The sequence below is a fragment of the Anguilla anguilla genome, chromosome 12 (assembly GCF_013347855.1).
Source record: "Anguilla anguilla isolate fAngAng1 chromosome 12, fAngAng1.pri, whole genome shotgun sequence".
Lineage (NCBI taxonomy): Eukaryota > Metazoa > Chordata > Actinopteri > Anguilliformes > Anguillidae > Anguilla > Anguilla anguilla.
Genome location: NC_049212.1, coordinates 39,131,492 through 39,149,109, shown reverse-complemented (window position 1 = coordinate 39,149,109; position 17,618 = coordinate 39,131,492). Strand labels below are relative to the sequence as shown.

Here is a 17,618-nt window from a genome sequence, read left to right as displayed (position 1 = left end):
CCCCCTCCCCCTCCCAGACTCTCCGAAGTACACTAAGAGGGTGAATTCCGTAAACAAAACAAAAAAATGTATAATAATAATAAAGTGTCGTCTTTTGTTCAGAACAATTCAAATGGACAAACACACTGAAAACACAGCCGGACGGACAGACAGAGACGTGGAGCATCCCTCCCTCTCCCTCTCCCTCTCCCTCTCCCTCTCCATCCCTCGCTTTCTCTCCTCCGTTCCTCAGTCTTTCAGTCCCCCCCCCCCCCCCGCAGCAAGCTTGGGGCTGTTATCTGCTGTACGTCCGTGAGACAAAGCTACCGTTGTGGCCCCGCCCTCCGGCGCCCCCTAGCTGCGAGCGCTGGGACAGCGAGGAGGAGGAGGAGGAAGAGGACGAGGAGGAGGAAGAGGAGGGGTGTCTGTGGGAGGTGGAGGGGGCGCCCGGGCGGTGGGCGGAGGAGGGCTGCTGGGACGGATGTGGCGCGGGGGCGCGGCCCGAGCCCCCGCCCCTGGGCGGCGCCCCCTGCTGGAGGTTGAGGATGCTGTCGATGGCGCACTGCAGGTGCTCGCTGAGCCCGTCGTCGGGCGGCGGGCTGCCGCTGGAGAAGCTGGCGTCGTCCACGTCCGGGGAGCCCGACTTCCGCCGTTTGGTGGGGAGGGAGGGGTCCCAGGGGTGGGGCGACCCGGCGGGAGAGGCGGGACCGTCCCGCCTGGAAGACCTGTCCCCGCCCCTTTCCCTGCTCTTACCGCCGCTGCGCTTGGCCCGAGGCCGGCCCCCGTCCCTAGCCCCGCCCCCGTGCCCCTCCCCCGCCTCGGCGCGGTGTCTGCGGTGCCGCCGGTGCGTGTTTTTGATCATGCCGCGGTAGAGCACCTCCTCCACCTCCGCCAGCTCCTTCATCAGCCCCGGGGAGGACCCGCCGCCCTCCAGCTGGGCGTCACTGGCCCCGCCCCCCGGCTCCGGCCCCGCCCCCGACCCACGGTCCGCGTGCGGGTGGTCCCGCCCCTTCCTGCCGCCCCGCTTCTCCAGCTTGACGCTGGCGATCACCGTCCCTCCCGGCGGGGGGGAGGCGGGGTCCCGGGCGTGGGGCGACGGGGGGGCCCTGGGGGGGCTAACGTTCTCCCGGTACGTCTTGCGGAGGGGTAGGCGGCAGGTCGGGACGGGGGGCGGGCCGGGGGGCGGGCCGGGGGGGTTACGCGTGGGGGTGTGGTGATGGTGCTCTAGGCTCCCATTCACCTGCGTCGAGGAAGAAGAGGAGGAGGATGACGACGCGGCAGGGGGGGCGGGATATGACGGCGGCGTGGTTGCTACGGTGACGGCGGGCGTGGAGGAGGAGGAAGCGGGGGCGGTGTGGGCGGACTCGGGGGGAGGAGTCCTGAGGACAGCGGTTGCCGGGGGAACCGTGACCGTGGGCTGCAGCTGGGCAGGGGGCGGCTGGTGGGCGGGGCTGTGCCGGGGCGCCTGCGCGGGGACGGGGGCGGAGTTATGACGGGGCGTCTGCGCGTGGGCGGGGTCGAGCGCCGTGTTGTGCACCACCTTGCTGAGCCCCGCCTCCTGCTTGATCTTCAGCTTGAGCCCGATTCGCCGGCGCGCCTCGTAGGTCTTCATGGGCGGCTTGCCGCTGCGCCGGGGGAGGGCGTCGTCGTCCGAGGGGGCGGAGCCGTCCACGGATGAACTCTGACCCGCAGGTTCCGTGGCCGCCCGGGCCGCCCCGCCGGGCGCGATGCTGGAGGACCAGGAGACCGACGCCCCTCCCCCGCCCTGCTTTATCACCAGCTTGGTGGGGGTGAAATGGGGCGTGGCCAATGCTGGGGCGGGGCCCGCACTGGCTCCTCCTCCCGCCGCTGAGCTTCTGGCTTTTGCAGTACCAGACTCGGCAGGCAGGGGGTGCTGTACACTAGCTGCTGCATTTTCCAGGGAGCAGGAATGAGCCACATACTCATCTGAGGGAGAGACACAGCACAGACTTTAGAGTGTGTGTGTGTGTGTGCGTGTGTGTGCACATGCTTGTGTGTGTGTGCGCGCATGCGTGTTTGTGTGAGTGTGCGTGTTTGTGTGTGCACAGTTCAGGAACAGGCAGGCCCGTGTGTACCTGGTCTCTCCTTGGCCAGAACCCTGTCCTGGTTCAGAGCCAGCTTCTCTTCCTGAATGAACATTCTGTCAATCATCACCATCTCTGCCGACGGGCCCAGCCTCTGCATGGAGCAGGAAAACACATGAGAGAGAGACACTCACACTCACTCTCTCTCTCTCTCTCTCTCTCTCTCACTCTCTCTCTCTCTCTCTCTCTCTCTCTCTCTCTCTCTCTCTCTCTGTCTGTGATTCTCTCACATGCACACAGAGACACACAAACACACACACAAATGCACGCATGCATGCATGCACGCAAGCAGACACACACAGACACATACACATAGACACAGACACACACATGCACACGCATGCACACACACACGCACGCACGCACGTACAGACATGCACACACACACACACACACACACAGTTGTGTAGTTACCTTGGACTCCTCAAACAGCAGCAGGCGATACTTATCCAGCATGGCCTGAGTTCGCTTCAGTAACTGAGTGGAGACGCTCTGGAACTCCTCATCAACTGAAAAAGAGATGATCAAGCTAGAAACCAAACACACAGAACCTCTATGGTCTGTAAGATAAAAACAGTAAGTCTCTGTATAAGAATGGTACCTCTATGGTGTGTAAGATAAGGACAGAACCTCTATGGTGTGTAAGATAAGGACAGAACCTCTATGGTGTGTAAGCTAAGGACAGTAACTCTATGGTCTGTAAGATAAGGACAGTAACTCTATGGTCTGTAGGATAAGGACAGTGACTCTATGGTCGGGACGATAAGGACAGTAACTCTATGGTCTGTAAGAGGAACAGTAACTCTATGGTCTGTAGGATAAGGGCAGTGACTCTATGGTCGGGACGATAAGAACAGTAACTCTATGGTCTGTAGGATAAGGGCAGTAACTCTATGGTCTGTAGGATAAGGACAGTGACTCTATGGTCGGGATGATAAGAACAGTAACTCTATGGTCTGTAAGATCAGGAAGTTACCTTGATGGTCTGTAGGATAAGGACAGTAACTCTATGGTACCTCTATGGAAGTCCTGGGGTGTGGACAAGGTGCCCTGGTACAGGTGGTAGGGGAGCAGCCGGTGTGCGCTATCCTCAAACGAGCAGAAGGGGGCGCTGTAGTCTGGCCGCAGAACTGAGCCCTGCTGCTTCCTCAGCTGCTCCAGCATCCTGCAGACGGACGGACAGACAGACAGACGGACAGATGGTGTCACGGATGGGAAGGAAAATTATGCAAAAAACATTCAATATTTTTTTATGGTCAACTTTTCTATCTCTCACACAGGCACATATACACACACACATATGGGTGCGTGCATACATACATACACATACATACACACACACACGTGCGCACGCGCGCACACACATGCGTGCGTGCATACACACACACACACACACACACACACACACACACACGCAAACACATACATATGCACGCGCACACACACACAAACGAACACACACACACAAACTCATGCGTACTCACTTTGCTTCCTTGCTGGGCTCCATGGAGAAAGGAATCTTCAGAGCTGTGGTCTTTTAGGGGAAAGAAGGCGCACTGTCAGACACCTTATCAGCAGCATGGAGCCCAGAGACCCATCCCAATGACTTCGTTCATCAGTCATTCTTACCTGCGATGTTCCCCAAACAAAACCCATACTGTGTGTGTGTGTGTGTGTGTGTGCGTGTGTGTGTGTGTGTGCGTGTGTGTGTGCGTGCATGTGTGCACACGTGTGTGTGTGCCTGCATGTGTGTGTGTGTGTGCGTGTCAGCTCACCTGTGTTTGAATGGCAGCAGCAGACTGGGGCGTGGTCAGCTGAGAGACCCCAGAGCCCAGCACCTTGATCTGCAGAGCGGCTGTCCCCACGGTAACGCCCCCAATCGGCTTCACCTGGGGAGAGGGGGCCAGGGAGGAGGACGTGAGGGGGGGCGGGGGGGTACATAAATCGCACCGCACTTCTACCTTGTGTGTGTGCGTATGTGTGTGTATGCCTGTGTGTGTGTACGAGAGAGTGTGTGTATGTGTGTGTGTGTGAGTGTATGAGTGTATGTGTGAGTGTATGTGTGTGTGCGTGCGTGTGTGTGTATGTGTGAGTGTGCCTGAGTGTGTGAGTGTATGAGTGTATGTGTGAGTGTATGTGTGTGTGTGTGAGTGTATGAGTGTATGTGTGTGTGTGTGAGTGTGTGTGTTCCTCACCTGTACAGGCTGCGTCAGGGTGGCAGGAGTGACTGTGAGTGTGTGTTTCTCACCTGTACAGGCTGCGTCAGGGTGGCAGGAGTGACTCCCTGCTTGGCTGTGGCCCCAGCTGGTCCTGAGGCCCCCGAAAACAATGTGACTTCACTGGATCCTGCAGGACGCCAAGAAAACAAAGAATACACACTGACTTGCTGAAGAGTCCACACACCTTGTTTAGAAGACACTAAACCGGTTTCGGATTGTAAGAAGTGTGAGTCTAACCTGTGGATGGCGTCTTCACCAGCAGTGGTGCCTGCTGCAGCAGGGAGGCCAGCTGAGCTGGGGTCGTGGCGCATGTTGATGATGTCACAGGCTGGGCGGTGGACGGGTCCTGTGGAGAGCTGAACTGATTGGTGGAGGCCGGCTGGGCTGCAGTCTGCTGCTTGGCCTGGAGGATGATGTTCTGCTGGACCTAAGAGTGGGCGGGGCAAGCGAGTGAAGATTCTGACAAATCAGGAGCAGTGTGCACTCAGCCCCGCCTCCTCCTGCACCCGATACACAAACCTTCTACACAGACACAGTGATGTCACTGTATCGAGCCCATTGGAGCGATAAATAACAAGAACAGGCCACTCGACCCTCATCATTCTGAGGCGACATAGCTCAGGAGGTAAGACCGATTGTCTGGCAGTCGGAGGGTTGCCGGTTCAAACCCCGCCCTGGGCGTGTCGAAGTGTCCTTGAGCAAGACACCTAACCCCTAAACTGCTCTGGCGAATGAGAGGCATCAATTGTAAAGCGCTTTGGATAAAAGCGCTATATAAATGCAGTCCATTTACCATTTACCATCATGGCTCAATTTTTACCTTCAGACTAGAGAGCAGCGAGCACCACATCAGGCCTGGACTCGAACACAAACACACACCAGCGGTCTCCGCCTCGAGCTGCTCCACACACTGACAGCCAGCTCAGCATGGAGCAGCCCGCGGGCCAAGCATAACAGGCTGAGCCCCTCAGGGAAGCAGACAGTTTAAAGGTGGTAATGGATCACTGATATTAGTGTGTAAGTGACAGGAGGCAGCTGGGTGACAGTAGACAGCAGTTAGGCTGTGGAAGGTTAAGAGCAAATATTAGTGTGTAAGTGACAGTAGACAGCAGTTAGGCTGTGGAAGGTTAATAGTAGGTATATGTGTGTAAGGGACAGTAGACAGCAGTTAGGCTGTGGAAGGTTAATAGTAGGTATATGTGTGTAAGGGACAGTAGACAGCAGTTAGGCTGTGGAAGGTTAAGAGCAGGTATGAGTGTGTAAGGGACAGCAGACAGCAGTTAGGCTGTGGAAAGTTAATAGCGGATATGAGTGTGTAAGTGACAGTAGACGGCAGTTAGGCTGTGGAAGGTTAAGAGCAGGTATGAGTGTGTAAGGGACAGCAGACAGCAGTTAGGCTGTGGAAGGTTAAGAGCAGGTATGAGTGTGTAAATGACAGTAGACGGCAGTTAGGCTGTGGAAAGTTCATAGTGGATATGAGTGTGTAAGGGACCGTGGACAGGCGGTACCTGGTGGAGTTTCTCCAGCAGCTGTTTCTGCTGCGCGGACGGCTGCTCGATGGCGGACAGCGTCTGCAGCTTCGCCCCCACCATCTGCAGGGTCTGCTGCTGCTCCACCGTCAGGCTCTGCACCACAGCGCCCCCCGAGGGCGCGAACTGGAACTGCACCGGCACCTGCACCGCCGCGGGGGGCTTGGGCGAGTGGGAGGGGCCGACGGAGGCCACGCCCACGTCCTGCTGGAAGGGGGCGGGCTGCGAGGGCGGGCGGGGCTGCGGCTGGATCTGGGTCTGGATCTGAGGTTGCTGCGGTTGCTGTTGCTGTGGCGACGGCAGTGGCTGGGGTAGGGGTTGGGGTGCGGGCTGCGGGGAGCCCCCGATTTGGTTGTGGATGATGAAGAGGGGGGGCAGGGAGGAGGGGGTGCAGGAGCGGGACGGGGTCGGGGCCTGGGACTGGGGCTGGGGCGGGTGGGGGGAGTGGATGGGCTGGCCCAGAATGAGGGGGGAGGCCTGGGCAGGCTGGGGGCTGTCTGCCGCTGGGACCGCCCCCCCCGGCTGGGAGGGGGACACGCTCTGGAGCTTCAGCTGCTGCTGGGGTTCTGCAGAGGGTATCTGGGGGGTTTTCGTGATGGGGGGGGGGGGGGGGCGGCAAGGTGGGGGCAGAGAAAGGCAGCGTTAGATAACACACATTTCAGGGCTTTTGGATGTGCAGGCATTATTTGAACCCCCAGCAACTGCGATAACCAGAAAACTGGACCATCCCGCACGCTACAGTAACACAGAAACAACCTTTTTATAGAATCAGCTACAGCAGAGGTATCGTGACAAAAACGAGCCTGAAAGCAAATCAACCAAAACACACTGTTATTAGAGAGGACACGTCCTTATCAACACAATCAATGGGAACATAATCTAACTCTTATTAACACAATCAATGGGAACATAATCTAACTCTTATTAACACAATCAATGGGAACATAATCTAACTCTTATTAACACAATCAATGGGAACATAATCTAACTCTTATCAACACAATCAATGGGAACATAATCTAACTCGTATTAACATAATCAATGGGAACATAATCTAACTCTTATTAACACAATCAATGGGAACATAATCTAACTCTTATTAGCATAATCAAATATCAGCAACAGATATTCAGTAATAAGAACCAGATTATCCTTGGACCCCACAGCACTAATCACACACTGCGTCTAAACTGATTTAGGAAAGTGGGGACCGAGGATACTGGAGCATGCTCTGGATGACCACACGACAGGAATAGCACACAGCACAAAGTGAGGACACAGCGGCAGCACTGAGAAGCCCTGAGAAGCCGCACTGGTCTAACGGGACTTAGCGCAATTCTTAAAAAAAGCAAAGCTGGACAGGGATGTAGAGCACAATCCTACTACTTCACTAAAATTGACCAACAGCAGATCAAACCGGTTTGCATCCCTGTCCGTTTTGTGTGCTTTCATGAAGCTGCTTATTTTGAGTTTAAATATATCTGTCACAATAACCACCTACTTCCTATCACATAAATTTTATTAGCATTAAACACGGGACACAGAAGAGAAGCCATTGTCCTTTTTTTCCCCACGCAAACGTTTTAAAAGCAAAGCCAAGGCCGTATAACTCCTCTCTCCTTAGAGAGCCTTGGCTGCTTTTCAGTCGTTCGTTTGCAGGAGATCGAGTGCACGTGGAGCTGACTGATCTATCCGTGATTCCCAGTGAACCCATTTAACCAGAGCAGGTGACCAGGACCCAAAAGCTTTGGGTGGTGACCTTGGGGGGTGATCTAGGGAGGTGATTTTGTGATCTAGAGGTGATCTTGTGGTCTAGAGGTGATCCTGCTATCTAGGGGGGTGATCTTGTGATCTAGAGGTGATCTTGTGGTCTAGAGGTGATCCTGCCATCTAGGGGGGTGATCTTGTGATCTAGAGGTGATCTTGTGGGAAAGGTGATTGTATGATCAAACTAGGTCATCTTTTGATCCAGGAAGGTGACCTTATGCCCTAGATAGGCCATTATGTGATCTAGGAAGGTGATTCTGTCATCTTGCGACCTAAGTGATCTACTGATCAGCGGAACACATCATGTGATGCAAGTAGATCTGGGAAGGTGATCTTCTGGGAAGGTGACACAGAACGTAGTTGGTAAGGGGCGTGGGGGGGGCACATTTACGATGGTGCCAATATAATACAGGCGGGGGGAGGTCGAGGGAGGGGGGGTAAGAAAAAGGGTGTAGCAGAAGAAAGACAGGATGGGAAAGGTGGGGACTAGAGGTGGCTGATGCTCAGAAGTACAGAACTGGCACTCCAGGGTCTGTACTGGGGGGTTAGAAAGAGATGTACAGATGTGGGGGGGGGGGGGGGGGGAATCAGGGTGGAGATGCCAAAATGAGAGATTAGAGACTGGAGTGAAACATGCAAGACAGATGTGTGGAACGTTATCTTCTCCTGTCTTTAAGGTACACCTCGACATGCCAGTCACTAACAGCTTCAAAACCATAGAGAAATTAACTGGGAAACGTGCCCACATTGGCAGAAATAACTGAAAAACACACGTGCGTTCAGCAAGGCGTGCGTGTGTTCAATCAATGCAAGCCGCATGCGCTGCACACACTGGGGCTCCAGCGTTTCTACTGTACGGGACGGCGCTACGCTAACAAGGCGCAATAACAAGGAGAAGCCATAACAACGTAGCAGAGCAGCCATGCTAAAAGCGTTAGCAGCACAGCCAGCACGTCATTAAACAGCACACCAGACAAGGCATCTCCAAAAGCGTGCCACTAAGCGTGCGTGTGGGGGGGCACAACTGTGCTAATTTAAGCACATTTATTAGGACAGGAAAGGAGTACAAGACACACACGCACACACACACAGATATGGAAAGGTGAGAGGCTATTACAGAACAGAGAAACATTAGAATGTGACACCAGATAAAAATAAAACACAGAAGAGTTCTGCTGGGAGACAGTGTTTGGATTAGTGGTAGCAAAAAGGGGCGGGGCTGAGGGGAAGGGGGTGTGTCTACCTGATGAACCACCGCTGCCTTGTGGGAGGGGCCATGGGAGTGGGCGGGGCTCTGGGCCGGCCCAGTCTCGGCCGATAGGCTGCTATGGCCCGAATGGGCGGGGCCACCGTCGCTGCGGACGATGACAGATGCAGGGACACACCCCGAAGGGCGGGGATCGCTCTCTGATTGGTGCTTCTGGTCCTGATGTGGGCGAGTCCACGGTTTTAGCATGGAAACAGTGGTCAACGCAAGTTCAGGACCCCTAGTCATTCATAATATTCATACTCAGTGCTGTTCTAGGATCTGTTTTGCCTGCCAGTTCACTATGGATAAGCTTAGCGGGCAAGGACAGAAGGACAACAATCAATCAATTATTTTTGTGTGGAGATTTATTTTATTTTTTTCATCTCAATCCAACCAGGAAAGTTCTCAACTGATGACCTGGGGACTGGAAGTGGGTAAGGAATACCATAGGATCGTTAATGACCACAGTGAGTAAGGGCCCTGGTTTAACATCTCTCCTGAAAGACAGCACCTTCTACAGCACAGTGTCCCCATCCCTGTGTCCACTGGGGCAGTGGACTTTGAGGCTAAATCAAACTTAACATTCGGCAAACGAACCAAATGGATTGAAGATTCAGAATGAGACTGACCTGCTGCAGGAACATATGCAAGGAATCCTGGCTGAGGAACATTCCGGAGCCCTGAGGAGCCAGGAAGGGGCTGTGCTGGGCCAGAGGGGGCGCCAGAGAGCCGGACGAGGGGGTCATGGAGGACGAGGAGGAGGAAGACAAGGACGGAGACGAGGAAGAGGGGACCGAGATGGAGATGGACGACGGCGGCGTGGTCTGCACGGTCAGGATCGAGGGCGGCGGAGGCTGCAGCGACGGAGGGGGCGGGGCTTGTGCAAGGTGGGCGGGCTGGTCCACGGCTCCGCCCACCACCGAAACGCTGTCTGTCGGCTGGCACTGGGCTATCGCCGTTCCCCCCCCGAGGGGAACGAGGCCGGCCTGCTGCTGCTGCTGCTGCGAAGGAGGAGGGGGGGGAGGAGGAGGAGGAGGCGGAGGAAGAGGGGGCTGCAAACTGACCGCCGGACCCAAGCCTTCCACCTGCCCCAGCATGGCCAAGGAGTTCTGAATGGGCATGCCCTGTATGACGGCCTGGGTGTGGCCCGCCACGGAGTGGGTCTGCCCCTGGGCCTGTGCCAGCGAGACGGGCACCTGGAACAGGGTGTGCTGGCCCATCTGCCCCGGCTGCAGCTGGATGTGCCCCGACAGGATGTGGGCGGTGCCGGGCGGGCCCTGCGACGCCAGCACCTGGCCCAGGTTCAGGTTCTGGTTGGGGGCCAGAATCTGGTTGGCGATGAGCTGGCCCCCGGGGCCCTGGCTGGCGATGATGTGGCCCCCCGGGTGCTGGGCGAGGATCTGGGCCCCCCCCTGCAGCTGCGGCAGCAGGAACTGGTTGGAGGGAATGACGAAGCTGCCCGACTGGTTGAGCAGGTGGACGCCCTGCTGCTTGAAGAGCGCCTGGGGGAAGGAGGGCCCCTGGGGGCCCGCCTGGGCGCTCAGCACCACGTTGGCGCCGGGCTTGCCCGTCAGGAAGGCCACGCCCTGGGCGGCGGCCCCCGGGACCTGCCCCTGCTGGAGCCCCACCCCTTTCCCGCCGTCGTTCTGCAGAGCGCTGGGGGCGGGGAGCTGCTGGGCGGGAGGCGGCTGCTGCGGCGGCTGCTGCTGCTGAACGTGCTGCTGCTTGTAGAGTTTGGCGCCCCCTAGTGGAGGCTTGGGCTGAATGGGCGTGGGCGTCCGCTGGATGACCACGTTCTGCATGATCTGGCCGGGGGGCGGAGCCTGCTGCGGCGTCCCGACTCCGAGGGGGGGGGCGCCCCCGAAACCCACCAGCCCGGCAGAGCTGGCGAGGGCACTCCCGCTGCCGGAGACCGCGCTGCTAACGCTAACGGCAATGCCGCCGACGCCGGCCCCGTTCAGGGCCGGGGCCCCCACGGCAGGCTTGCCGCCCTGGATCAGCAGGCCCCCGCCGGAGCCCAGCACGGCCCCCCCGAGCCCCGGCTGAGCCGCGGTGCCCCCCGCGTCCGGGCCGGCCTGGTGCAGCTGGTACCCGCTCATGGTTTTGGTCAGGATGGGCTGCCCCGAGGGGTTGATGGCCATGACCGTGGGCTGGCCCATGACCTGGATCTGGCCGAGGCCCAGGTGGCCGGCGGGGCCGCCGTTGGGCAGGGCCTGCAGGCCCGAGATGGGCTGCAGCGTGACGTTGCCCAGGCCCACCTGCTGCATGAAGGGCTGGACGGCCACCGCCTTGCTCATCACCTGCGGCTGCAGCTGCAGGCCCGGGTGGGCCAGGACCGAGCCCATCACGTCCGGGGCGGCGCCGGGGGGCGTGGCCGTGGCGCTGGGGGCGGGGCTGTGGAAGATCTGCCCCCCCAGGTGGACGGCGGGGGCCCCGGGGGCCGGCAGGCCGGGCTCGGGCAGGGCCTGGACCACCTGCGTCAGGCCGGGGAGGCAGAAGGAGCCCAGGTCCAGCTCGGCCTCCGCCTCCTGCAGGCTCTGCTCCGTGATGTTGGCCTCGGCCAGGCTCTGCTGCAGGATGTCGCAGGGCTCGTGGTTGGCCCCGCCCACCCCGCCGCCGCCGCCGCCCTCCCTGGCCCCGCCCCCCGGCGACCCGCCCCCGAGGATGTCATCGTCCTCCAGGAAGTCCAGGTCCACGCTGCTGCTGGGCAGGCCGGACGGGTCGCTGACAGACAGCTGATTGGACGGCTGGACCTGGGGCACGTGGACCTGGGGAAAGGGGAGCAGGAAGCAGGAAGTAGGAAGCAGGAAGTGTGGTTGGTGGATGGGGGGGGAAAAAAAGCAAGCAGGAGACAGAAATAAAAAATAAAAACAGTTAGCGCACGCTCGTTTACGGCTCACTCACTGAACGCACAGCGCGGCCCCCTCTCAAACAGCAAAGCCGGACAGACGTTGAGAGAGAGAGCGGGAGTGAACTCTACTTCGGCTAAAACCGCGGCGAGCAAAAAAAAAAAAAAAAAGCTGAATGGGGACCCTGCCAAACAGGCCGCAGGAAACGGAGAGAGAGACTTGGGCGGGAGAAGAGCAGAGCGAGGGGGCGCTCATGGGTCTGTGGAGAAAGAAGAGGAAGGAACGACGGACGGAAAGGAAGGGAGAGAGGAAGAGAGGGCACTACCAGGGACAAGGGAATGCCGTCTTTGATGATGTCAAACCGGGTCCCCGGGGGGGCTCAAGCTCTCTGTGTACATGCACAGAGTCCAGGGTACGAAACACGAGCGTGCCACACACACACACACACACAGAAAGGCAGAAGAAATTTGGGGAAGGTGGGGGGGGGGGGGGGGGGGGTGGGTTACTCACCCCAGCCCCGGAGAAGAAGGAGCTGGCGGGGTCAGCCGAGCCGTCCAAAAGGTCATCGGTGTCCAGCTACAGACGGACACACGCAGGGCAGGACAGAAAGATGGACAGACAGACGAACGGACAGAAAGATGGACAGACAGACAGACAGACGGACGGATGGACAAACACACAAAGGGTAGGACAGAAAGATGGACAGATGGACAGACAGACAGACGGATGGAGAGACGGACGGACGGATGGACGGACAGGTGGACAGACGTAAAGGGAGACAGAGAGGACCGCGACAGAGACAGGGACACACACGGAGAGGCGCGGGGATCCGGGGACGAGGGCAGAATCACGAGAAGCAGCACGCAGACCCGCCACGGGACAAAGGGAGGAGCCGAGCGAGGACAGGAGGACAGGAGGGAGGGTTAGGAAAACACAACGACAAGGGGTGGAAAAAAAGGAGGGAAAAAAGGCAGAAAGGATAGGAAACAGGAGGTTAGTACTCTGTCAGTGCTTATATATCGAAAGAAGGGGGGGGGGAAATAAAAGCAGGACGGAAATTAAGATCAATAAAATGCTTTTTTTTTTTTACTTTTTTTTTTTGCAGAAGACACCTGCAAACCACAGAGAGACTGAGACAGAGAGATAATGTGGGGAACAGCGAAGAAGCAGCTACCAGGCTGCTTAAAGTAGGTACGACACTATGAAGGCCAATATGCCAAATAAATGGTATATTCAATATACCAAATGCCAAATAAACGATATGCTGGTATACCAAATGGCACCAAATAAATGGTATATTCAATATACCAAATGCCAAATAAACGATATATTGGTATACCAAATGCCAGCAAATAAATGGTATATTGTGCCCTCTATTATTCCATTTTTTGTGACTGCACAATCTACGTTAAACGGCCGCCATGATTTAAAAAAAAAAAAAATTTTGAACCTTGTCCAACTGGAGCACCAGCTGACCCCCTCACACACAGTCAAGGAGAGCTTTGTCGCTGAAGGAGAAAAACAATATCTCCATCCCTTTAAGCCCACCCCATCCAACCCCGGCCAAGACTCACATGCGTTTCTGATCCATGAAGAAAGTCGTTCAGGGCCTGAGGGTCGCTGTGGGAGAGAACGGCCTCGTTGAGAATGACATTCACGTTCAGGCATTCAGCAGGCTCATTCATTCACTTATTTATTATTTTACAAGGCCAGTTCTCTCGCTGTTATTCTACATGACTGCAGTGACAAAACTCCAGAGAGTGAAAATGTTTACTTTTACTGGTGTAAAGAGTCAACTGGGCCAAACCTTTCCCTGTCCTAATTAAAGTACCCCTCTTAGAAAGTTTAAACTGGCTTTTCCTCAGGTAATCTTTTTTTTCTTTCTTTTTTTCTTCCTAGCGATTTTTCATTCCTTGGATCGTGTCGGCAGAGTGATCGGCTGTTATTTTTTTTTGTCCGCGGAAGCGACGCAGGAAGCCAAACTATGCAAAGATCACATCCGCGACGTCCAGACAAGACCCTGCACTAATAGGCCTCGGTCTGATGAGAGGGAGATAAGCTGATGTCTGATGAGAATTTGAGCAGTAGGCGAAACTGAGAACAGAGACTAGAACTCACCAAATTACATCTAGCAAGCACCTGCCATCTTCATCGTCCATGTCAACTGCAAAGTAACGGTGCTGGTTTAGGTACACAGGGCGCACAAACTTACACACAGGATTACACGCGCACGCACACACACACAGGCAGTTTAATTTTAAGAGCTCAGCTTAAAGCAAGAAAAATAAAGTGAGAAAACTCGGGTCTGGTCTAACCTGTTTGTTTTAAGCACAGTTCTCCTTGCAGGCTCATGTGAGGAAGGCATATTCTCCGCAAAACTGAAAAAATGACCAGAAAAACAACACGGAAATGACCAGAAAATAACTGAAAATGACCTGAAGAGATATAAAACAATAATGTCACATATGGGGGAAGACTGGTTTCAGCAATACAAACTTAACACGCCATTCCAAAGGCTACAGAAACAGCATCCTGACTAAACCTGTCAGAATACAGTCGCATTAAACAAACAGACTCTCCCTTCATTTATTTTCTCTTTTTTGGGGGGGGGGGGGGGGGGGCGGGGGCTGTTTTATTTTTCTTTTTTTTAATAGTGGATGGTGGATTTGGGATCAGAAAGCATCGTCACTGCAAAGAGACAAGCCTGCGTTAAAGGTGAACACACATACAGTGTAAGACACAGGTTGCTAAAACTCACTCGAAACACTACCGAGAGGGACACAAAACAATCACAGCATTGCGGTTGCTCTTTGCCAAAGACATTCCATAATCCTGGGAGACGTGTTCGTAACGCTTACATCACCATTTGCACAGAGAGCGCGACACAACCGAACACTCTGATGAAAGATACAACGGGACTAACTCATCTCGTTTCTGAACCCCGCATACTAATTTCCTGGGTCCAACGCTTCAGAAAGCTGCAATAGTAGGCCTCCTTTTACAAGGTTCAGTTCTCTTTAGCTGATGTACAAACCCACGGTGGCCTGTACAGTGTTGGTAGTCGTTGACCAGATTCATACAAGGTGATTGACAAATTCAACCATTCTGTTACAATGACAAATGACAAAAACGTTAAGCATTGCGAAGTAACAAGCGTGTACTGCAAGTGAAATTCAATATTCTTATGCACAGATTTATTTCACACACACACAAAAAAACTGTTTTAAAAAATGTTTTCACGGGCATCTGGGAAGAACAATATCTACAAATGAACATTTCTGTTTAAATTTACATTTAAACGTTAACCTTTTAAGCTTTTACGGAAGAGCACCCCATGTATTCACTCCCCTGATCTGCGGAAACATTCTACACGATACATTCCTCAATTGTTCCCATACACTCTCAGAAATAAAGGTATAGTGGAGGGACGTATTGTTCTTTAAGGAACAAATTTCCCAAATGTACCCTGAAAGTTCTATTTGGGTACTAAATTACCTTTCACAAGTTAAAAAAAAAAGGTACATATGCAATGCATTATGTAGCCTATTGCCGGCCAGGGCAAAATGTTTTATTTATCTACAGGGTGCCACTCAAGTTCGTACCTTTTTAGACACTTTTTCGTAGCTTTTTCCCCTGAGAGTGTAAAACATAAGCAAAAGCCACAGGCTGTGCTGTTGGCTTTTTTTTATTTTTGGAGGTGGAATTTATTTTTGGATCCGACTGGCTTCCATGAAGGTCATTTCTACCACCGCTTTCAGCTCTGCTTAATAATAGGATTATTAATAGCAACGTTAATAACGAAACATGTCGCATGAAACTGAAAATGTACATAAACAACATAGCATTTTCCACAGACGACGATACGTTCTTTACAGACTTCAAATCTTAGCCGTGAGATCGCCACAAACTTAAACCGTCTGTGTTCCCAACTTTTTCCCCCCCAAATGCAACGATGTATAAAATACAATGTACGGGTCTTGGTATCTCAAACGAGACCGTGCATGCTAGATCGAATGAAACACTGAGCACTTTAACAGAATTTCAGCGAGCATTTTGCACAAATTTAATTCGAGCACAAGACAACACCAGTTTCAGGTTTGAGCGCAGGAGTATCTGCATGAAGAAGTAAAAGAAAAAAGAAGCAAGAACACTTTGCAGGCTATACATGCTATGACGTGTTTAGAAATCCTTCCAGTTCTCAGAACAAAATGACATTTGATGAGGAGACTAGCTGCCCGAGGACATGACATTTTTCATTCTCCTTTGGCGTCACGAGACACAATAAAAACCTGAATATATTACTGACCATTGGATCACAGAGCTGGAAACCCCAAACCCTTCATTTAACGGACTGTACACAATCCAAACTTGATTTCCCATCGTTATAAACTGTTTTCACATACATGTGGATAATGCAAATTAATCCAAAAGAAAATATAATAATCAAAGAATTGCAGAGAAACCCCTCGAAATCGTGAGCATAAGGGTCAAAAACTACAACTTCACTGATTTTTTTTTTTTTTTTGAATTTATATAAATGTAACTGTCAAACTGTCGTATTGACCACCAGGTAGGCTACGGCTCGATAAAAGCGCGGAGCATTTCCCAGTCACTCACAATTACCAGTAAAACCCTGACTTCCGTGTTTGAACGTCTACGCTAATTTATCACTTTGAAATGTTCGCCAAAATATTATTTTCAGCGCAGAAGGCTAGTCGAGCCCAGGCTCGGGAGGAAGTTGAAATAGGCGGGGACGAAAGTCGCCCCGCTTTGCCTGAACTACACTGCACGACAAAGCAGACAGAGAAAACTTATTTGCTGCCTCCTTATAAGCGATTGCTTCTGAGCCCATCATAGAGACAATGGAGATAAACCAAAAGGGGAAAGGGAGGCGAAAGGGCATTTGTGCAATCTATCTACCAACGCAGCCACTACTTTATTCGCAGACAGCTGTGCTTTTTCCCCACAAGAAAACTAATAATCCACGTACAGAGAGTGCATGTTTTCGTCACCTGTCTTGACCTCACAACAGGGAATAGCTATACGAATGGGCACACTGCAACCTAGCTGTGCACAGTTAGCTTTAGATAGCTAGCTATATAAATATATAAAAACAGACTTGAGCGCAGGATACCAATGCTTGTCATGTATAACTATAATGCAATAGCCGGTATTTGACAACAACATCTGCAATTGTATTAATACAGCTGAACATGATAGCTGCATGAATTGCTACTAGATGCCCAGGCTTCTCTCAAAAGCAATTGCGTAGCTATATCCAAGCTAAATATGAGTTAATGTTGGAATACTCTTGGACCGGGGGGTATGCTTGGGAATTCGTTGTAAAATGAACACATTAGCCTGACCGTGCGGGATTTTGTCGTTTTAAATGAGGTAGACAAGGAGTTTGCGTTCCGCTTGCAGTGTGCAAATGTTGCGTCTTTACTAGAGTTATACAGATTTATAGAGAAATTGCTACATTGTAACAAACTCACCCGAGACGATAGAGGTGCAGGCAGCGCGGGGTCTCCAGGACATCCCCGCACGGGCTCCCATACAGGACCCGACAGAGCAACACTCGGGCAGGGAAGAGGGGGTCACTACATTCGCCTGTTAAATAAACACAAGTTTTTTGAGTTTGAGAGCTATTTTTTTTTTCGTTTTATGAGATGCTTGGGATAGGTTTTACGTGCTGTTTTTGTTCTCTGTCCATTGTAGTATTTGGGCATAGATCAACATTCGGTATATCGTACATAACAACACCTACTTTCAAAGTTATCATATGATTCAATAATCTTTGTACAAAATGCAGTGTAACTATAAATAAATAGGCCTATATCATTTTGTTGTGTAGCAAACTTGCTGTTTGAGCCAGAGTAATGGTTTCATTTAATTTGTTAAGATTTCTTAAGATTTATTAG

General features: G+C 53.3%; 1 protein-coding gene across 3 annotated transcripts; it reads right to left on the bottom strand.

Moving 5' to 3' along the window:
- bicra (BRD4 interacting chromatin remodeling complex associated protein) lies at positions 1-17,281 on the bottom strand. 3 transcript variants are annotated; one of them, XM_035386109.1, is made up of 16 exons: positions 17,193-17,281; positions 14,013-14,075; positions 13,816-13,861; positions 13,272-13,317; positions 12,208-12,273; positions 9,478-11,616; positions 8,843-9,025; positions 5,812-6,411; positions 4,541-4,730; positions 4,333-4,430; positions 3,860-3,973; positions 3,569-3,618; positions 3,101-3,249; positions 2,499-2,593; positions 2,076-2,178; positions 1-1,926 (listed from the first exon to the last, which is right to left on the bottom strand). In XM_035386109.1, exons 1-16 carry the CDS (start codon positions 17,251-17,253, stop codon positions 275-277), a joined length of 5,655 nt encoding a protein of 1,884 aa, XP_035242000.1. In that variant the 5' UTR covers positions 17,254-17,281; the 3' UTR covers positions 1-274. The 3 variants fall into 3 exon arrangements, with proteins under 3 accessions (XP_035242000.1, XP_035242002.1, XP_035242001.1); XM_035386111.1 differs by lacking the exon at positions 8,843-9,025; XM_035386110.1 differs by lacking the exon at positions 12,208-12,273.
- Between the last annotated feature and the right edge of the window lie 337 nt (positions 17,282-17,618).